The sequence below is a fragment of the Brassica napus genome, chromosome A7 (genome assembly GCF_020379485.1).
Source record: "Brassica napus cultivar Da-Ae chromosome A7, Da-Ae, whole genome shotgun sequence".
Lineage (NCBI taxonomy): Eukaryota > Viridiplantae > Streptophyta > Magnoliopsida > Brassicales > Brassicaceae > Brassica > Brassica napus.
The window spans coordinates 25,815,030-25,837,157 of NC_063440.1; the positions used below are offsets into that span (position 1 = coordinate 25,815,030).

The 22,128-nt window shown below is 33.7% G+C and overlaps 6 protein-coding genes across 6 annotated transcripts; 2 read left to right on the plus strand and 4 right to left on the minus strand.

Moving 5' to 3' along the window:
• Positions 1 to 40: 40 nt before the first annotated feature.
• On the minus strand, positions 41 to 2,282 carry LOC106357248 (protein STRICTOSIDINE SYNTHASE-LIKE 11). Its single transcript, XM_013796925.3, has 3 exons — positions 1,903 to 2,282; positions 966 to 1,238; positions 41 to 682 (listed from the first exon to the last, which is right to left on the minus strand). Exons 1-3 carry the CDS (start codon positions 2,265 to 2,267, stop codon positions 205 to 207), a joined length of 1,116 nt encoding a protein of 371 aa, XP_013652379.2. The 5' UTR covers positions 2,268 to 2,282; the 3' UTR covers positions 41 to 204.
• Positions 2,283 to 3,090: 808 nt separating this feature from the next.
• On the minus strand, positions 3,091 to 4,698 carry LOC106357249 (protein STRICTOSIDINE SYNTHASE-LIKE 12-like). Its single transcript, XM_013796926.3, has 3 exons — positions 4,346 to 4,698; positions 3,940 to 4,209; positions 3,091 to 3,674 (listed from the first exon to the last, which is right to left on the minus strand). The coding sequence occupies exons 1-3, from the start codon at positions 4,576 to 4,578 to the stop codon at positions 3,197 to 3,199; spliced, it is 981 nt and encodes a 326-aa protein (XP_013652380.2). The 5' UTR covers positions 4,579 to 4,698; the 3' UTR covers positions 3,091 to 3,196.
• Positions 4,699 to 5,918: 1,220 nt separating this feature from the next.
• On the minus strand, positions 5,919 to 8,656 carry LOC106354320 (enolase 1, chloroplastic). Its single transcript, XM_013794232.2, has 7 exons — positions 8,183 to 8,656; positions 7,280 to 7,587; positions 7,051 to 7,205; positions 6,648 to 6,965; positions 6,434 to 6,580; positions 6,312 to 6,362; positions 5,919 to 6,219 (listed from the first exon to the last, which is right to left on the minus strand). The coding sequence occupies exons 1-7, from the start codon at positions 8,572 to 8,574 to the stop codon at positions 6,154 to 6,156; spliced, it is 1,437 nt and encodes a 478-aa protein (XP_013649686.1). The 5' UTR covers positions 8,575 to 8,656; the 3' UTR covers positions 5,919 to 6,153.
• Positions 8,657 to 9,864: 1,208 nt separating this feature from the next.
• On the plus strand, positions 9,865 to 11,238 carry LOC106354321. The gene has a single exon (XM_048736224.1). It carries the CDS (start codon positions 10,355 to 10,357, stop codon positions 10,790 to 10,792), a length of 438 nt encoding a protein of 145 aa, XP_048592181.1. The 5' UTR covers positions 9,865 to 10,354; the 3' UTR covers positions 10,793 to 11,238.
• Positions 11,008 to 12,330, minus strand: LOC106354362 (60S ribosomal protein L6-2). The gene is made up of 4 exons (XM_013794280.3): positions 12,008 to 12,330; positions 11,710 to 11,816; positions 11,428 to 11,609; positions 11,008 to 11,299 (listed from the first exon to the last, which is right to left on the minus strand). The coding sequence occupies exons 1-4, from the start codon at positions 12,262 to 12,264 to the stop codon at positions 11,144 to 11,146; spliced, it is 702 nt and encodes a 233-aa protein (XP_013649734.2). The 5' UTR covers positions 12,265 to 12,330; the 3' UTR covers positions 11,008 to 11,143.
• Positions 12,331 to 13,922: 1,592 nt separating this feature from the next.
• On the plus strand, positions 13,923 to 15,950 carry LOC106357262 (transcription factor MYB122-like). The gene is made up of 3 exons (XM_048736225.1): positions 13,923 to 14,498; positions 14,617 to 14,746; positions 15,108 to 15,950. The coding sequence occupies exons 1-3, from the start codon at positions 14,240 to 14,242 to the stop codon at positions 15,823 to 15,825; spliced, it is 1,107 nt and encodes a 368-aa protein (XP_048592182.1). The 5' UTR covers positions 13,923 to 14,239; the 3' UTR covers positions 15,826 to 15,950.
• The last annotated feature ends 6,178 nt before the right edge of the window (positions 15,951 to 22,128 follow it).

The window sequence follows — 22,128 nt, forward strand, 5'->3', positions numbered from 1 at the left end:
AATTTTTTCCTAAATCACGTACTATTATGTGTAACCTATCTTTAAACAAAAATCATATATATTTGACTATTTGAACAAGATCAACATTACATATCCGGTTTATTTAGAAACAATAATTTTACATGTCTAAAAAGGTTTATTATTCTGAAACAATCACTAAACTTCTTAATGCCTTATTCTCTTAATATTATACATATAATCACTTTAAAGCTTAAGGATTCCGGAAAAAGGACCAAATAAAGTTCCAATATAAAGCTTTCCTTGGGACTCATTAACCTCACTGACCAGAGTATCCCCAAACTCATCCTTAAGCGAAATTGTCTGAAGCACTTTGCCATCAGAATTAACTTTAACTGCCGACGGATTTGTTATTCCTGTGGCTGTGCTCACAACGGAAGCAACCCAAAAATTTCCAGTAGAACCGATTCTCTTGATATTGTCAGGGTTCGAGACAGCATTGGTGAAGTCTTCAGAAGAACCAGCTTTAGGTCCCTTGATCCAATACCTCTTGATGTTACTCTTGGTGAACTGACCAACCAGCACGAACGAACCATCTGAGCTGACGGCACAACCAGCTGAGCCGCTTAGACCTTCTAGCAATACAGTCACAACCTTTTTTGCTGGATCGTATTTGAAGAGTTTTCCAGTAGCGTCTTTTGATGCCACTGCTTTCAACACATCGCTATATATATGCATAACCATAGTAATTGAAAATATAGATCAGTGATAAATAGATTTCGAATGGATAATATACTAAAATAAATGAATATATATTATTCAAACAAAATGTATAGCATCGATCTGTTAACGTATAATCTTACAAATGTAATTTGATAAACGATATGTTTTGTCTTTATACTTGACATAATTTCTGTTACGGTTATTTTAAAATGAAGTGATATACTTATTTTGTTTTTAAATTGTATGCATGTATTTTTAAATAGAGAAGGAGAATGGAAGTTTACCCAGCGCTAAATTTTGAGCTGAAGGAAGTGAAATAGACGACGCCGGTAGTGTTATCAACGTCGAGACCATCGAGAAACACGAACGGTTTGCCGTCAACACTGTCGGCTATCTTCTTGGCCATACTGCCGAAGACAGCATGGACGACGTGAAGACCCAATACAGCATCGGCCACGTAGAGCTCTCTTGTAATGTCGTTGAATGCTAATCCCGCAGGCCGGCCGCATTTTCCGGCATTAGCAGTTCCAAGGGCTCCATCGCACCATTGCGACTTCCTAGAATAAATAAAACAAGATAGAATGTAAACAAGACTAGTAATTTGGCAGAAGATCCAGTTGTAAATAAAACATCACAAACAAATACTTATAAGGTTAATCTAAAAAGGGTTAGCACTTTCTTTCATTGGTTTTTTTCCAGCGTTAAAGAATGAAACTATTATTTAACGAATAGTTTACAAAAATATTTCTATTTGACAAAACATTTTTGATGAAGGGACCTGGACCATAAGAGGCAATAAAGGGCTTTCAATTGATGAACAAAAAGTAGATTGGTCTAGTTGCCGACCATTGTGATGAAACAAGTAGCTTACAATCATTTCTAATTGACAAAAACCATAACATGATATATTTCGACAACGAAGTATCGTCAATGTTAACTATCTCGTTTTAAATATAACCACTTCATTCGCTTTATGCATGTGAGACGAAAGTATTAACTTCTTCTTTTTGGTATGAACGAAATTATAACTTTCATAAGGATTTTCTGATCAGAACAATCTTATCATGTATCAATGAAAACATGTTTTGTACCACATTTTAGCAAAAATAAAAATAAAAATCAAAACATGTTTTAGAGTTGTGGCTAATGAACTTAAAAGCATAATTCTAATCAAAGTTGTGTGTCTGTGTGATTTTGGAGATCAAAAGAATAAAAACCTACGAGGATTTCGTCATATAGGCAAACTCGATATAACCTTTCCCTGGAGTATAGCTGAGGATTTTACCACCGGATACTCCGGTATAGAAACCTTTTCCGGTGGAATCAATGGCGAAAGCTTCAGTGCCTGACCTATTTCCCGGCACCGGAAGTTTTTGGAAAGATGCGTCATCGGAGAATACAACCGGCGAAAGAGAGAGAAGAGAAATCAAGAAGATAGATAACGTCATAACTTTTGTTGGTTTTGTTTTGTTGCTAGATTGTGGCTTGTGGTCTGTATTTTTATAGCTTTGATTTTTGGTATTTTTATTTCCTTTTATTGAACTTTCTTCTTTTGATTTCAAGTATTTATAGAGATTAATATTCATAGAGCAGCAGATCAGACTAAAATTAGCAATTATTTTATATAAGGAGAAAAAATATGCCTAGATTGTGTTATAATTTCAACATTGATTAGAAGTAGATTGCTGAAATATATGTGTATCTTAGAGACAATTGGTTGAAAAGTTAATATAGGTGATGGATGTGGTATACTGAACTGTGATTCTGATATTTTATACCATTCATAGTATTTGTCAAAGTTTTATGTACTTTTAACTATTTGTCATAGGATCGTGTGATATCTTTGTCTCGGTGTGCCCTGCTGGTTTTACTTAAAACATAAATGTCAGTTTTGAGGGAAGAGATAGAGGAGGGGACAGAAGAAACTATTGGCTGAACCTTATCGTCTTCCACGCCACGTACTCTGCATGCAGTTCTAACCGTATGAACAACATTCTCGTGACTTGTCATAAATCAACTTTTCTAGCATCCGTTTTGCTAGAATCGAACATCATTTTGTTTTTATTGTTAACCTATTCTTCTAGTCTCATTAGTAAAAAAATCTTAAATTTATTTGAAACTGTCACAAACACTTCTAACATTTTGATTACCAAAAAAACCCGGTTTACGATATACGTTTGTCACTACTAGCAAAAGATGCATGATTTTGTATGTACTTATATATGTAATAAAGAGGGAAACAACATTGGTCAGAAACCTTCAAAATTTCATGAAATTAATCTAAAACATATGACGTCCAACCAGTTTTCTTAAAAAAACTTATTAAGGAAAACTTCGTCCTCACTGAATATAACCAGGAAATAAGAAGAAACGGAATTTATAAGAACGTGTATAAAATGACAAAGAAGCTTGAAATCAATTGTAAGTTGATATATATAACTTTATTATAGACTGAATAATTGAAAAAACTTTTTCAACATGATCTCATTAACAATCATAATTTTGTAATACCAAATTAAAGTTTCATGATTCCAGCAAAAGGTCCAGTAAGTGTCCCAATATAAAGTTTGCCGTCTAACTCATTGGCTTCACTAAGCAAAGTGTCCCCAAACTCATTCTTGAGAGAAATGGTCTGAAGAACTTTTCCATTATAATCGATTTTCACAGCCGAAGGATCCGTTGGCACGACCACCTTGTTCTTGACCGAAGCAACCCAAAAGTTTCCAGTAGCACCGATCCTCTTAATGTTGTCAGGGTTCGAGACAGAACTTGTGACATCTTCCGTCGATCCAGCTTTGGGTCCTGTGATCCAGTATCTCTTGATGTTACTCTTTATGAACTCCGTAACCAGCACGAACGAACCATCTGAGCTCACGGCGCAACCAGCTCCACCACTTATACCTTCCATTAACACCGTCACTGCTTTAGTCGCTGGATCGTATTTGAAGAGCTTTCCGCTCGCGTCTTTTAGTCCAACTGCGATCAACACTTCGCTGCATTGCATAACCAACAAATATTAGTACGCAAGTTTAATAAGAAAATCATATATATATATATATCAACTACACCAATTTAAAATTTATTTTTGAATACCCTAAATTTGCTAGAGTTTTGATTATTAATAATATAAAACTATGATAAAATAATAAAATAGTTTATATTGGTGCCGTTATAGCTCATAATCATGAAGTTACGTGCATGTCTAAGTTACACACGACAGGAAATATGTGCATAGAAGATCGAATATATATGCTCTACCTGGGGCTGAACTTTGAGCTGAAAGAAGTGAAGTAGACTACGCCTGTGGTGGGATCAACGTCAAGACCGTCCAAGAACTTGAAGGGCTTTCCATCGACACTGTCGGCGATCTTTGTGGCCAACCCTCCGGCGGGAGGGATAACGTGAAGACCCAATGGAGCATCAGCGACGTAAAGGTCACCTGTTTTGGGGTTGAAGGCTATCCCCGCAGGTCGGCCACATTTCCCGGCCAGAGCGGTTCCAATTATTCCATTGCACCATGACGAATTCCTATAGAAACCAAACCAATTATAATATGTAAGACGTTAATATAAGAATATTATCTTGCAAACCATAATAGAAAGGCAAAATATGTAATCTTAGTGATCGTGCTGTAGCCTTGTAGGTCAAGTTTAATGATACTTACGAAGTCGTGGTGATCTCGGCAAAATCTTCGAAACCCTTGTCGGCTGTATACTTGAGGATTTTACCACCGGAGACTCCGGTGAAAAAAGCTTTTCCGATGGTATCGAAGGCAAAAGCTTCAGGGCCAGACCTCTTCCCTGGTATTGGGAGTTTCTGGAAAGATGCGTCATCGGAGAAAACGGCCGATGAAAGAGAAAGAAGAAGAAGAGAAATCAAGAAGACAGACGAAGTCATTGTATTCTTAGCTTTGTTCTTGATTTGATATCAACGAGATATAGAATTTACTCTGGTACAAGAACCTGTTTGTGTCTGTATATATAGTGAGACAATTGGTTTTAAAAGGAAAGTATCCCCAATATATATTTCCTTTGTTGATGAACAAAATAGAAAAGATTTATTTATTTCCATTTATAGATAGGGAATTATATACTTCTTATTCTGGCGGATTCAACAGATTTAATTACATTCAATCCAACATTAAATGCTAAAATTGGAAGTATTTATAAAGTATCAAATCAGACCAAAAAGCAAAATATCAGAATAAATAAAGAAACAAATATGCACAAGTTATACTAGTTTATGTGTATGTTACGTTTAGTAATCTTTTAGAAAATACGATTAGTATTCTTTCCATTAAATTTTCATTTGAAATTCTTATTAATTATAATTTTTTGAATTTTTTTTGTACACTATATTCATTATTATTAAATAAATCTTTGAAATCACTCAATATTCTTTTTTTAGTTATACAAAATTAAAAAAATTACTTGATTAATATGTAGTTAGTTACGAGTATTTTTTAATTTAAATTTTTTTATTAAAAAATATTTTTGGATAACAAGACAATATATATATATGAATTATCTTTTTATTTTAAAATATATATTTTAAATTTTGGATAATTGTTATTATTATTAATTTTAATAACTTATCTAATAAAAATGTTAAATTCGTTTTTATTTTAAGACTAATTTATATATTTATTCACTAAGGGTATAAACGATATTAACCACTCTAATTTTTTTTTTTGCTAAAAGGTAAATATCATTCTTTTTTTGTGCTAGTTATTTTCAGTTCTTCAAATTTTCACAATGTAAATCTTGTGAAATTTTATACTGAAATTTGTTACAAATCTCACGTTCAAATTTGTTTTCAAGATGTAACACAAACTGTAAGACTCTATGATTGATTATACGGCAAAAAAGTTTTAAAAACATGTAATCAAAAGATAATCGAACTTGAAACTGTTCTACTTAGGAGCGAATAGGACAACGAGGATCGATACAACACTTGAAGAGTCGAGAGAAAGAGCACAAACAAGATAGGCATATAGAGAGACCCGATAACCAAAGATTGAGAGACACGACTCTAGCATGAAGTTGTTTCAAACACGAACTTATTTATGGGATCTCTTATATTATTTACTGTATATGATTTTCTCATAATATAAGCATAACTAAATATTAATGAAGAATTTTTTTTTGTCAACCAATATTAATGAAGAATAACTAAAATACTTTTGCGTTTTGTTTGGTAAAAAACTTTTGCATATTTGTTTCCCTTGGTGGAATGAATGACGCCAAATGGTACGCTCCGTTTGATTATCCAATGAATCCGAAAAATGAAAGTGTCAACATGAGCATCAATCACATTACAAACAAAAGACTCCGAGTGGAAAAGCTGTTCCGTTTTATTTGTTTTTTTTTTCATAAAGAAAACTTAAAGAGAAAGCTACAAAAGATGATACGAAGCAGGGCTCATTTGGTTGTTACATAAGCAAAAGCCAATGAATGCCTTTCTCAAATCTTCTCACGGTGATCTGAAAGCTTCCCCGGCGTAACGCACGTTGCCGAGTTCCTCTTCAATACGGAGAAGCTGCAACAGAAACAAACCAAACTTATTGTGTAAGTGGCTGTCTTAAGATTTATAAGATTTATTGTATAAGTTTAGATGTCAGTTAATATTACCTGGTTGTATTTTGACAAGCGTTCACTTCGGCAAGGAGCACCAGTTTTGATCTACATAACATATGTTGTTTGATTAGAGAATAAACACTCCATGATACAGACATGTTCAGAGAATATGTTACCTGTCCACTTGCCAAACCAACAGCAAGATCAGCGATAAAGTTATCCTCTGTCTCTCCACTCCTGTGACTAACCATCACACCCCAGCCTGCAGCTTTGGAGTCAAGTGCTGCTTGAATTGACTCAGTCACTGTCCCAATCTGGTTCACCTGTGATTACATGGTTTTAGAAAAAAAAGGTATATACAATTGGAGAAGGTAATGAATCATTACTGACCTTCAACAAAAGAGCATTGCAAGACTTTTTCTTGATAGCTTCAGCTATCCTCGTGGGGTTAGTGACCAACAAGTCATCACCAACGAGCTGGATATCAACAGAGGATTGCAACGAAGCCCACGAGCTCCAATCATCCTGGTCAAAAGGATCCTCGATAGATACAATAGGGAAATCTTTGATGAACTCTCTGTAGAGGTCAGCAAGACTCTCAGCTGACAAAACATGAGCTCCATCGTTGGGCTGCTTCTTGAAGTTCAAATCGTATCTACCATCTTTCGTGAAAAACTCTGACGCAGCTACATCCATTCCTATTTTGATCTGCAACAGTTAATCAAAATTATGTGAACGGTGTGTTACATTTGACACCAAAAGGATTTTGAAAATAGGAGAGAGCTTGGTTTACCTTTCCGGTGTAACCAGCTTTTTCAATAGCATCTATGAGCAGAACTAGTCCCTCCCTGTTATCTTGAACATTCGGAGCAAATCCTCCTTCATCTCCCACATTACAAGCATCTTGACCATACTTGCTTTTGATTATCCCTTTCAACGTATGGTAAACTGTAATCAACAAGATTACATTAAGTCCATTACTATAAATAAACAATGCTTAAACTCAAATATCACTGACGTACCTTCACTTCCCATCTGAAATGCCTCAGAGAAAGAAGTTGCTCCTACAGGTAGTATCATAAACTCTTGCATAGCCAAACTGTTCCCAGCGTGACTGCCTCCATTGATGACGTTGAAAGCAGGAACTGGCATAACAAGCTCCTTTGTTCCAGAGAGTTCCTGGATGTGTTTGTAGAGAGGCACTCCTTTGGCTCCAGCACCTGCCCTGCAAACGCTTAGTGATACTCCTAGTATAGCGTTAGCCCCGAGTTTCGCCTTGTTCGGGGTTCCATCCAGTTCCAGCATAAGAGCATCAACATCAGCTTGGTTCCTTCAAAAAAAAAAGATAATAAACACGGCTTGCCTATCACCAATCACCATTTCAAGATGATTCATAAGCAGATAACACAAAGCAAAATTGAAATAAAAGCCATTGTTATAAAGGATGCAAGAAAAACAATAACGACAGAGAGATTTAACGTGGTTCATCAATACATGTAATACAGATAAAGAGAGATCTTACTATCGGAAGCGATGTTAGTATAACTAAGGTTATAAGAACACAATTTATATTTAAGAGTATACCACATCTAAAACCCTTTCGCTAACAGACTAACACTAATACTCAGTGTTCTAAAAATTGGTCTAATCGACACGTAGGCCTACCCCTAGTCGGCAGATTGGACATAAACAAAAGGTCTATATGTTCAAAAAAATCAGTTTAGACGTCTGCCTAATCAATAATCTTTGCTAATACCATATGGGCTCAAACAAGATTCAAGCCATATCAACAACCATAATCAAACTCAACAATCTTTACTACATTTTAAAACCAGATTAACCAAACAGCTGTTTAGTAGATCTAAAAAATAAGAACAGCAACAGCAACTCTCATGTCTCAACGAAGTTCTTTATTAAATTGTTACCTAACGTCAACTCCAATGAGTTTCGGAGCCACTAGTTCGTTAATGTTCTTAATAGCCTGTAAGACACCTTTACCACCGTATACACTCTTGTCTCCATCTCTAAGCTCGAGAGCCTCGTAGATCCCGGTAGATGCACCACTGGGAACAGCGGAACGGTACAGATCATCGGTGACCAGATCAACCTCCACCGTAGGATTGCCTCTGCTATCAATAATCTGCCTCGCTTTCAGTCCCTTCACTCTACACTCCTTAGCCACCACCGAGCATTGCACACCTGTGCGGCGGAAACTCAGGCATGACGGCGCGGATTCAGAGTAGCGTTGAGGGGAGACGCGGTGGCCGGAAGAGAGGAACGATCTCTGGAGTTGGTGAGGCTTCGTAGTCAAAGCCATGATTGAAACCTAACACTGACAAGAAAGCAGAAACTAGAAAAAGGAAGAATAGGTGGCGATGGTGGAGGTGTTATATATTTGAAAAACGTCCTTACGAGGGTTGGTGTAGGCGATGAAAACTAAGAGAAGTCAAAGGTCAAGTGTAAAACCGGTTCAATCTCAATATAGTTCCGGTTTTAAGAGAAAACCGGTTTGTCTATTAGGCAATTTTTCTTTTTAACACTTGATAGCACATTCCATAATAATACAATTTCTAATTCTATTAATATAATGATAAAACATGATATTGATGAACAAAAACATATTAGTATTCCATGATAAAAGCTCTCCCGGAATACTTGGATCGACGAATGGTTCTGCATGTACAATATTTTCGATGGACATATTTTCTCTTTTTGACAACCACATCAAACTTACTCAAATAAACTTCACATAATAATCTGCAAGAAATTGCAGAAATCGAATCTCAGATCTGGATATAAAAGTTTATAAACTTTAACCACAAAGTTATGGTGCTCCGTGCTCCACAGTTTGTGTTTATATAATATAAACTGTATTTTTATACCATTTTCATAATTTTATTTTCAAATCTATGTGTTCAAAAAAAATTCCAATTCTATTTTTTTAGCTAGAAAATAACTCAATGCAATTACTTTTTTAATTTCTCTATTTCAAAATGATATAAGTTTTATGATTTTCGCACATTAAAAATAAATATTAAATAGCTATTATTAATATTTTTTGTAACTAGTTATTTTCCATAATTTTTAGTAACCAATAGAATTTTAATAAACATAACTATCTTTCTTCTTAAGTTTACAATATGTATCATTAAATAACATATTGAAAAAATGTAAGAAAACAAATTAAAACAATTAACAAATGAAGTATTAATTAACTATTGGCAAGTGCTTTACAAATTCGATCGTTTCATGGGTTGCGTTCTCTATCAAAAGTTGCGTTTACTATAAAAATCAATCACCGTTTTTTCTTGCTACTGAAATTAAGATTGTGTATAACTTACTGAAAACAGAAAATGTAGAATATATAAACCAAAAGTTGTACGTCTCTCTCGTAGGTGAACAAGAACAAAAAACAACCATTAACAGTGTAAAGACTTAAGTTCAAAAAAAAAAAACAATGTAAAGACTTGAGGAGACAGATACTCTATAAAACTCATAAAAAGGTTGTTGAAGTCTAGAAAACAAGCTCATGTGGCTTCATTCCTTGTTTCAGTGAAAACCTTGCGCTGAGGTAATACATGTTAGTTGATAGATGTTTTTTATTTCGACAATATACTTTCATACGGTTAATAATAACATCACTATTCTTTGTATGATCATATCTGATGATTTATAGTTGATGTATAGTTTACCAATTCTTTTTCCTTTAGAAATCACTAGAATCTATTAATATCACTTTACTAGTCAAGCAAATACATTACGTGGTAGTTGCAGACTGGTTGCAGAAACTAAAGTCAAAAATCAGATCAAGGGTTAGCGTTTGCTTCACCTCTAAGAGAACAATGGATGTTTGTTATAGTATTATAGTTTGAGAAGCTTTACATGAAGCTGATGAGGATTTCTCCACTTTATTCACTTTTCCATGTCATTCTTTAACAAACACTGGTCGCCTAAAAGCTTTTCAAAAGACTAACGTTCATGTGCACATGCGCTATATATAGGTCTTCATCCGCAGATATGCAAATAACCAAAGATCCCATTGTTCTATTTCTATCGACAAATATTGATATTCAAGAACCAAAACATCATAAGCACCAATGGCAATGACTAGTACTAGTAGCAGCACTTCGTTGTATCCTCCAGCTCAACAACCGCAACAACCATTAGTAAGCAATGAGATTGAACCTACGGCGACAAATGCTAATCTGGTGGCCGCACCAAACGGTCCAAACCACTACTCGTCCGGCTCCATTGGACCCTTCTTTGCAGTCATCTCTGTTCTTGTCGTTCTTGCAGTTCTCTCCTGCTTCTTGGGCCGGATATGCGCACGGCGACGACGGCAGAGAAGTGGTGTAGTGGCTGAAGTAAATCCGTTGGAGATGATAAAGAGTCGTGGGCCTTTAGGGTGGCTGAGAAGGAAATGGACACGGTGCTTGACCGGAGACGTGGAGGCTGGAGCTAAAGTTACTGATTGCACCGGCAAAGAAACGCCTAAAGATGGTGATCATACTCGTCTAGAAGCTCCTCCAGCTTAGAACTTCGATTTAAAATATGTATGATTGAGAGAGAAAAGTAATAAACATTTTTAGAAGCGTTTCAACTAGAACGTAAGCAAATTTTATCATATTCGAAATGTTGTTTCAGATCTACAAAACCCATCTCGTAAATTTTAGTCTCACTACTTGGATCATCAGTTCATCACCATGTGAATTCTTGTGGAACTTTATACTTCATTGTTACAAAACTCACGTTCAAGAACATGATATATAAAATATAAATATGTAAAACAAGAAGCCGAAAATTGTCTATGATCGGTGAACAAGAAACAAGAGCAAGACCAACCGTTCAGATGTTAAAAGCTAAAGGAGACAAACAGGCCTTGAAATCTAGAAAACAAGCTCATGTGGCTTCATCCCTTGTTTCAATGAGAACCTGGCGCCCAAATAAGTCTTCAGCTCAGGAACTGCTTCAATGGCTTTGATCAAAGCTGCATCCACAGCCTTCTGGTCATCTTTCTTCCCTTGTGGAATCTCCTTCTTCTCCTGTGGGATCAAAAACCCATAAAGTGGTCAAGAGTAGTTGTAGGTTAATGTACAAAGGAGAGAAGAACTTGTGAGTTTTAATACTCAAAGGGATCTGAGAGAGTAAGGCGAGAGTGGACTTGATATACCTCTTTCTCTGCTTGGAAGAACTCTCCTTCTCCCTTCTTGTTCTTCTTCTCAGCAACTTTTCCAAAATACTTATCATCAAATTTATCAAGGCTTACTCCAGAGATGTCAACCTTTGTGGACGTGCCGATCACATAAGACTGGTTAACACGTCTCAAAGGAACACCATTGATCTTGAACGGTCCTGAAAGCCCAATAACAAAAACAGGAACATGTCCATTAACAAAAGTAGTGAATGAGCCTTGATTCAAACGGATCATAGAAGGTGTCAAAGAAGAACTCACCGGACACAAGAAGCAAACCAGAAGAAAGCTGCTTCAAGAAGACAACTCTCTTGCCCTTGAACCGACCAGCAAGAATAATCAACACTGTCCCTGGAGTGATGCTTGATCTGCAATGCAGGTCATAAGACCGATCAGATTACTACAGACCCATATGGAGATTAAACTGTTTACGATCAGACATCTTTTCAAAAAGATAACTTCGCAAACAAGATTGATCTAAACAAAATCAAACAAAACATAATGAAGACAGTCACATTGGTCTGAATAAAAGTGCAAGAGAGACTTTTTTATAAAGTACCTGAGCTTGGTGGGTTTTGGGTTGCGTCTGTTGGCGAGAGGCTTCTTCACGTCTTCAGCTGGATAGAACTTCGGAGGCTTCTCCACCGGAGCATCAGCCTTGGACTTGGCGTCGTGGCGAGGGAAAACGCCGCCGTTTTTGGCCTTGATAGCCCAGAGACCTCTCTTGTGGTACATCTGCGACCTCGAGTATTTACCAACTCCCCTGATCAGATCAGGGTTTCTGCTGACCTTCGCCGTCCTCTCTTTCGCCGGCATCGTCGAAGGGGATGACAAGTTTTTTTCTTTTCCCGGCTGCGAAAATGAGAGAAGGAGAGACTGTGATAACGAATTGGAAAATGACATTATTAAACCCTGGCCTGAACTAATATGGGCCAGTTATGGGCTTTAGAGTTTTATTGGGCTTTTGATATGTGGACCATTCATTAAAGAGGAAGCCCAACCATTAAACAATGGTCAACCGAGTAAGCGAGCCTACTTCTCACGGTGGCGGCCAGTTGAGGACAAAGAGTTTGGTGGTTTTAGGACATTGCCAAGTCACATCACATGCATCATGCATCTATTGGAATAAGAATATTCCAATGATGCATTCATTTAAATGAGACTCCTTATGAAAACTTTATTCAACAAGTCTATATGATTGATTACTTAGTCTATATCGATCCATTTAAGTTATATATCATCTCATTTTGTTTTCTTCGCCTGATCGTTGATTTGGTTATATGTTGTCTAGGTCCGGTGTTTTTAGGGGCCAAGTTGTAGGTTAGTGGTTTCTTTAAAACTTTCCTTGAACTTTCAATATGTTGTATAACCAAGACCGCCAACTAGTTTCGTATTTCTTAGTTACTTATCAGAACTATTTTCTCGTCGTGTAATGTTTTTTAAACATTTTTTTTTGTTTTGTTACTACAATGTTACTATCGGTCTGTCTGTTGAAAAGTCTCGCACTCCATCTTTTACAGTTGATTTTATTCTAAACAAATAACACTGTACATGCATGTACTCTTTTGGCTTTTGTTGCTCTGCATATCTCGAGGTAAGTATTTTTTTTCTCGCAACTCGTGTGGCACGAAGTCGTGAGCTATGACTTTAGACAAATTTTAACTACAATAACTAATGGATATCTCTGATGACTGATGAGAAAATTCAACTAAAGGCAATATGCAGGCCTGGCAATATGATAGTAGAGTACTATACGTTCAACGTTCCGACTCTGTTCATTACATTTAACATATGGTTTGGTGCTCAAACCGGTAATTTAAGTTTAGTTTGGATTGGATTGGATCGGTTTTTGGTAAATCAGAACTGAACATCGTAACATTAAATTAAATATACGTTTCTCTCCACGTAGTTCTGACTATTCTAATGTTGAATCCATTAGCTGGAAAAAAAAAAGATCTAACGTTTTAAACAATGAATTTAGACTTCGAACAAGGTTTTAAAATTGAATTAGGAAAAGATAAAACACCACGTCTTGATGTGGACGGAGAATAAAAGATGGTACGGGTTTGTAGCAGCCACATGCGAAATAGTATCCGTCAATAATCTTATACTGAAATATTTCTTTCAAGCTACGTATTGGAAAAAAGTAGAAGTTATATAGGACTTGTAATGGTACAACATACTGGATTTTTTTTTCCTTTGGTCCAGTGATGTTCCGAGCTTGGATCCAGAACTATATGCCATACAAGTTAGTATGGATACTGTAGTTCAGTATTAGTAACTGCAAAGGATGAAACTCCTACGAACGATAAGAAAGAAACTTTCAAAATAAAAGAAATAATAATATTGGCTAGCTAGAAAATCAATAATACGTACAAGAACCTCCACCGCAATCTTTTCGCACTGACAAAGTCTACACATTTTTCAATAAGAGTAGAGATATTTTATAATCTATAAAAAGGTTGAAATCCACGTTTCCAAACAATTAAAAACGACGCCGTCGTCTGCACAGAAGCCACGCACGCATAAGATAAAAAGCTCACCGCTCCTCCTTGAAATTTCTCACTTGCCTTAGCCAGCAGCGAAGTGAAAGGAAACAAAGTTCTCTCTTCTCTCTTCTCTCTTCTCTCTTCTCTCTTCTCTCTTACTTTTCATCTCAAAATACGAAAATATATGTTTTTTAGAAGAAAATATCAAGTTTTATGTATATTACAAAAAGCGTAGTCTCGAGTAAGAACAATATGTCGATAAGACGTATCTATCCATGCCTTAATGTTCTCATCAAAAGATCATGTCCTTTCTTTCTTTGATCTATCACCAGACCACAACACAAAATCTTTCTTTTTTCTTTTTTCTTCTCTCTCTCTCTCTCTCTTTTTCTTTCTCTAGCTTCTATTGTAACGATCAAAAATCAAGAATGGTACGGACACCGTGTTGCAGAGCAGAAGGGTTGAAGAAAGGAGCATGGACTCAAGAAGAAGACCAAAAGCTCATTGCATACGTTCAACATCACGGTGAAGGAGGTTGGCGAACCCTTCCCGACAAAGCTGGTATATTATTTTCTCAAAATTAAATTATTAATTCCCCCAATTTGGCATATTCAGTCAGCTTTTCTTTGCATTATACAGTTTCATTATTATTTAATGCTTTTAAATCATAAAATTATAGGACTCAAAAGATGTGGAAAAAGCTGCAGATTGAGATGGGCCAATTACCTTAGACCTGACATTAAGCGTGGTGAGTTTAGCCAAGAGGAGGAAGATTCCATCATTAATCTCCATGCCATTCATGGCAACAAGTAAGTATTTAATTTTAGAATATCCCATTTGCTTAAGGAAATTAAACTATGCTAAATAATTTCAGTATTGATTTGCATTTGCTATACTTATATTTATAAAATTGTTTATATATATGGTTTGTGTATGATATCATATTATAATTTAATATTGTCAAATAAAAATATTTGTAAGATATAAACTGTAAAAGCCAATGCCAATACCAAACTCATTATATTATTGTTATAAGAAATTATTTTAAAATAAAAACAATTGAGCAGAATAATTTAGGTGTAAAAGTAGAATAAACTAAAAAAAACTACCCCCATTATACAATGTGATGCCAATATGCCATGTAGTAATAAATAATGTTTTGATGATCAGATGGTCAGCCATAGCTCGTCGATTATCAGGAAGAACAGACAACGAGATCAAGAATCACTGGAACACTCACATCAAGAAACGTCTTATAAAGAAAGGCATCGATCCCTTAACCCACAAATCACTTGACCAATCCGAGACATTACCGGATAAAAGCATCGGTCATCAGGAGGATGATGATCAGAAGTCAAACAATAAAAAGTCCTTAGGGCCATCATCAGCTCGGTTCCTGAACAGAGTAGCAAACAGATTTGGTAAGAGACTCGACCACAGTGCTCTGTCTGATATTATTGGAAGTGGTGGCCCATTTACTAGTCACACTACTCCAACTACTAGTGCTTCTGAATGTGAGAAGTCAACAAGTTCTCTCTCCACACCAAACTCTTCGAATCTCCACATGATCCACGATGCAACATCTTTGTCCTCGTCTACGTTCTCTAACGATACCTCCGCTCAGTTAGTGTACGACAATATATTTGATGACATAGAAGATATGACGGGATTTTCATCAAAATTTTTGAATGATATTGTTTCTCATGATGATGAAGATTTCTTGATGTTGGATGAATCTTCTTCAGACAATACTTTGTTCATGAAGGAACTTACAATGTTTCTTCAAGGGGATAAAACTGAGACGATGTCGCTTAATGATAGCCACCTGGCGCCCATCAATGTTGTTGATGACTACTCCTTTGAAGGGATTGACAACTGGTTTGGATAAAGTATATGTACATAAATATTCAGATGTTTAAAAAATGCTTGAGATATTAGTTTCCTGCGGGATTGACAGTCCACATTTTATGATGATGATGATGAAAATATGCAAGTATATCAATTAGAATTTGATTTTGCTGAGTTTAAAAAAAAATAGTTTGAGTGAGTTTCTAAAATGATTGTGATGTTTGTTTTGTGAGAAATTTCAAATCAATAAAAAGTTATGTATGTTATAAACTCTATAAATTAATAGTCGATAAATTAATAAACACCATAAATTAATAAAATTTTCTGGTTCGAAGTTGGATCGGTTCAAATATGACATAAATCGATTAAATAATAAGATAATAATATTACAGAAAATCCTATGTAAATATATGGTTCCATTAAAATTATAAGTTAATAATTTATTTTATATAAGTACATACCAACCATAATATTATTTGTTTTATATTCACAATAAAATTATCTTTATATTTTCTTAACTTTTACTATATTTTGATGAGATTTAGTAAAATTATATCTAAAACCACATTTGACTTTTATGAAAAATATTTTATGCACACCAAATAATAATAAAACTAATAAAATGTCAAACTTCAAAAAGTTAATATATATATATATATATTAAAATCAAATATATAATCATATAAATTAATAAATCCATAAATTAATAAAATATTATTAATTTATAGATTTTTTACTGTATATGGTATTGTGTTTTAATCGGAAGAAACAATCTCTGATATATATTAACAACTAACTAACAAACGAACAAATTATTTACAGATATTAGATTGTTAAGTTCATTTAACTCTCTGGGAGATATCGTTTAGTTCTTTTTAGGTTTAGTATGCATAATGTTCCATTCACTACTATTGCTGTGATGAATAGTGAGTGGACTATGAATAGTGGAGTGGACTAACTAGCTAACTGCTACAAGAAGCAGGTGAGATTCATGATAATTTATATATTATTCTTTCTGTTCCACTTATGTATTATTTTTCAACCGGTTTTCATTTAATTGACAATGAATATAATATTAATTATATTATATTATCGCAAGATGACAAAGTTTAATATATAAGATTATGTTCATGTACATGTTTTAATTAAGCGGAAACGGTTGCAAAATAATAATTTTAAATTAAGCTAAATAATTAATGCAGCATATATATATATTTGCGGTTTGGATTTTCATATAATTGCGGTTACACTTGCACCCAGACCCTATACTCGTGCAGGGGCGAATTTAGACTTTTTAAGTACTGGGTGCACTATTGCAAGTAAAAGATAAAAAAATGCATTTGTCAAGTATCGAACCTAAGAAAGCGGGGGTGCATATGCGCCCTTTTACCATAGTGGCTACCCAAACTTAACTGTTTTTACATGCAAAAGTTTGAATTTTCATATAATTGCGGGTGTACTTGCACCCAGACCCTATAACGTGGCTTCGCCACTGATCTCGCGTACCTTAGAGCATCTGCATTGAAGGTTCAATGCAGAAGTTCACACATTTCCCAAAAAAAAAAAATATTAAAATATTCTATTTTTGGTGAACTCAGCTCTTGCAGGGTCACTGGGATGAACCTGGTTCATCACTGTATCGCGGGCCCCACGCCACGTGGCGGCCCGTGATTGGTCCGCTTAATTTTTTTTTTTTTTTTTTTTTTAAATCAAACAGAAAAATTAAAAAAAATAATAATAAAAAAATTAAAGTTATGAACCTCCCTTAAGGTTCATTGATGCTGATGCCCTTATATATCAATATTGTCTTAGGTTCAATCTATTATCTATGTCTGACAGTATGATAACCTGATCCATACGTCCGAGTGATGTTATGATATAAAAACATGTCCATTTTGTACAACAAGAGAATTCGATTTTTGAAAAAAATTGAGTTTTCAAGTCTCATTTATTGATATTTGTTCAAATTTAACTATTTTATATGGTTGGATTAATATATTTGCTTCCTTTCCTAAGAACATTTTCAACTTATTGCTCTTTTTACATGTATAATAGTATTATAGTATCTAGATATAACTAAGTGATTATTTCATGCCCATGCACGGATAAATATTCATAACATAAAAAAACATTATAGTTAATTAGTATTTTACTTTCAGTATCGTAAGTTTATAACTAAAATTGGTTTATAATATATATGTATGGAATATAAGCAAAAAGTTATTTTGAATATTTTATATTATTATCTTAATTAAAAATATGACTATGGTATACAAAATTTGACCGGTTTATTTATTTAGGTAAACTGAGTTTTATCTATTCATTTTGAACTAAATCATAATTTCTTATAGTTATATTTAATCAATTTTAATTATTTAGTTGAATTTCTTGTCTTACATTTATAAATTTATATATATATATAGATCTCTTACCGGTAATCTCCCATTCCCGCCGTCGAGAGACTTTAATAACTATAGCATGCCAGAAAAGGGGAGTTTAGGTGTTTAGACCAATAGCCCGAAATATTCTCTTATAAGCCGACATAACATATTCAACCATGGATTAAGTCGACATAACATCCTCACGTTCAGTCAGGGTTTTCCAATTGGAATACCTTGCCGGAATTGGATAGAAGTAGGGCTAGACGCGCCGGAGGAACCCCTTCTGCTCGAGCTCGCTTTACATAATTTAATATATGTAATTTTGATCAGTTTGATGATCTATGATCGTTTCTACTATTATTTTATATACTAATTAGATTTATGATTTTAATGATTGTTTTGTTGATTTATTTAATTTATTGCTTAAATCATAATGAAATTTTACATGTTTAGATCAATTGGAAATAAAGTAAAATGATGATCGGTACGGAATGACATAAACTACCATAATTAATATTGTTAAAAGTCTCATGCATGTATATGAATATTTAAAAAATAATTAAAGCATAATACTAATTATTTAATTGTTTGCTTTCAATTTTTTATAAATTAAAACTTATTTGTTGGAAAATAAAAAATAATATTACTATGTTTTTGAGATGATTTTTCGAAAGTAATCTTTAGATATATATATATATCCTTTTGTAAACTTTTCTTCTTAAATTCACCTAGTATGTTTTAAAATTTTAAAGATATTCCATTTTTTATGTTTATATGTTTGTGATAAAATATTAAAACGAAATTAAAATAAAATGTTATTAAGAAGAAAGGAAATATAACATAAACTCTTAATAATGACATATATGTGTATTTTTAATTAACAAAATTTATGTATATAATTAACTATTTTTAGAATTAACGTGAGAGTGACACATAAGAAACTGATCTCTCAAATAATGTTATAGAGATTCACACCAACCTATTGTTATTTCTTCATTTAAAACATATCTTTGAAAAAAAAGATTAGGAGAAAATAATTTTTCGTATTTTTACTCTATATTTAGAGCAATGCTATTATAAGAAAATACATTGGTTCAGATTCCATCTAAAGATTTTCTATTTTGTTTTCTAAAAATAGTAAAATACATTGAAAATAGTATAACCATATTGTGATATGGATCAAGTTTGCTCAAAAACTTGCATCACACATTCATACCCATTATGTCCAGCAGATACTGAACTTGATTAAAAACCCTCTCACCAAAAACAATTCATTCCAAATTCGTTATAATTTCATACCATTTTGTCAACAGTTTCATAGCATTTATCTTCTAAAACTTTTAAAAGTAAATATACATATATATATATTTGTATGTATATTCTGATACATTACATTGACAGGAAGCATTTGTTTAACAAAATATAAAAAACATGCCCATTCAAAAGGATCACATGATATATGCCTAACCTTTTCAATCATCTAAGGGGCGGTAAAGATTCCAAACTAATTATAATAAGTCATTTGCTTAAACCAAAAGTACGAAAGCAAAAATAATCCAACCCTACCAACCACGTGACTCCGTGAATGCTATCTAATTAAGTAATTACTAGTTACAATACTATTTCATTCTTTTTTTCCTTTTTTTTGTCGGTCAATACTATTTCATTCTGTGAACACGAAATACTCGTTGCCTATTTTCACACCCTTAAAAATTTGCTGAAACGTCATAATCCCTTGGATTTACAGTACAAAAATATAACAAACGAAAACGTGCATGGAATATGTTAAAGGAAAAATTAACAAAGTTAAATCCATTGGAACTTTGCGTTAAATCATAAATGACTTATAGTGATTAGTTTACTCCAAGTATAATTTTTTTTTTTAAAGAACTTTAAGTACGAAAGTTACATACGCTTTGGCCTTTCAACGACAACCTAAGTTTATGCATTTTTCTCTTTCTCTCTAAGACCATTTCTAATAGTTCCTCTCATTTTTTCTTTTAAAATGAATTTAAATTTTACTCTAATAGTTTCACTCATTATATATTTATCATCTTATAAAACTTGCTTTGAAATGTTTATTAAGGTAACTTTTAAAAATCGGTGATACTTCATATTTATCGTTTAAAAAATTATATTATTATTTTGAATCGGACAATGAGTTGAACACGAGTAACGAATATTAAGACATCCACATTGGTGTAATTTCTCGCTAAGAGATTCAGGGTATGACTGGTTTTTCCGCTACCACCCGCAAACGCAGCTTTTGCGGTTGGTAGCGGTTGTTGGCGTTTCGCAACAATCGCTCAAACCGCTCCAAACCACTCTAAATCGCTCTGAACCTCATAAATTCAAAAGCTGGTTCCAGCTAGCGTTTGCGGTTGCGGGCGGTTGCGGAAGGATAAAAAAAATTTCTTTTTTTCCAAAACAATATAAATACAAAAATAAAAATATTCAATAAAAAAATTAAATTGGAATTATAAAAATGCTAAAATATATCTATTATATTTTAATTAATATTATAAAACTCTAAAATAAAAATATTTTCTATATTTTAAAAAAAATTAAATTATAACTTTCTAAATATAACTTTTATATTTATTATAATATTATTATTTTTGATATTTTTATAATTGTATAAAATGTAAATATTGTTAATTTATTATTTAACCGCTGCTGCATTTGGTAGTTAACCAGTCATAAGTATCCCGCAAACGCACCAATTTCTAACCGCAGAACCAGTCGTACAAATCTCTTAAAACCGCTAGAAACCGCAACCACCCGCATCCGCAAACTCCCGCAACCGCAACCGCAACCGCTGCGGTTGAACCAGTCAGGCCCTCAGTTGAGTTTATTTCTAATGCTGGTGGCTTTAACGTCTAGTTCTAGTCTAGTATGTAATAGCACGTGTTTCTGAATTGTGACTCTTGACTATTCAATGATCCATGACGTGAATTCCTACTTAAGATATGTGTAGATGGACACAAGATTTGCATAGTTATTTATGTCACAGATAACTTTCTAACATGCATACGGTAACCTATTGGTTAAGCTTTAAAAAAATTTACATCTAGAGGTTTGAATTCCAGATTATAGATTTTTTTTCATATTGCATATTATAGTAAATCAATGTTTCAATTTCCAAAAAAAATGATTAATTAAAAATTATACAGACTACGAAAAAATACTTAAAAGAGATCTTCAACATGATGCAAGTAAATCTTGCCAAACATGTGAATCTTCGTAGGTTAGTCCAAATGATACAGTTAAACATAAATTTTCGCAAGGTATATAATATTGTTTATTATTGAATCGTTTATGTAATGTATTTCATAATTATAATATCATAGTAAATCAGTTTTAAAAAAGAATAACTTTCAACATTGGCTCCTTTCCACTTGGCATTTGACGGGTTGTTCGCATGAGATCTGCTTGATTCCATTTTCCATCCAACTCGAACATAGTGATCACCATATAAAAACGTCTTTTTTGTTGCTATGATTGATGATACTATCTTTCTGCAGCACTTCATTACAATTTTTTTTTGTAAAACGCACTTCGTTACAATTATAAACAAAATTTTACAATCAATTAAAAAAGTGTATAACGTGATTTGCTTTTTAGAAAGTGAAATCACCATCTGACGTTCTATGCTACTCCGAGCCTTCCTAGACAAGAGTGATTCATATTTCCTCTTTTTTTTTCTTGTTAGTTGCACATTACGAACGACTTGTCTACACTAAACTACAAGAGTTGGTAAAGTGGAGGTTTCTTTACGGATTTTAAACAACTATGTCCATAATACAATGTTGTAGAGTGTTTTCATTTTTATTTTTAGAGATTTATTATTTACAATGATGGATTTAGGTGTCGACCTTAATTTCGCATTTGGTCCAGGACCAACACTTGTTATTATTTTTAAAATTCATTAGCTCTGGATTAAGATTCATACATCTCTTCAC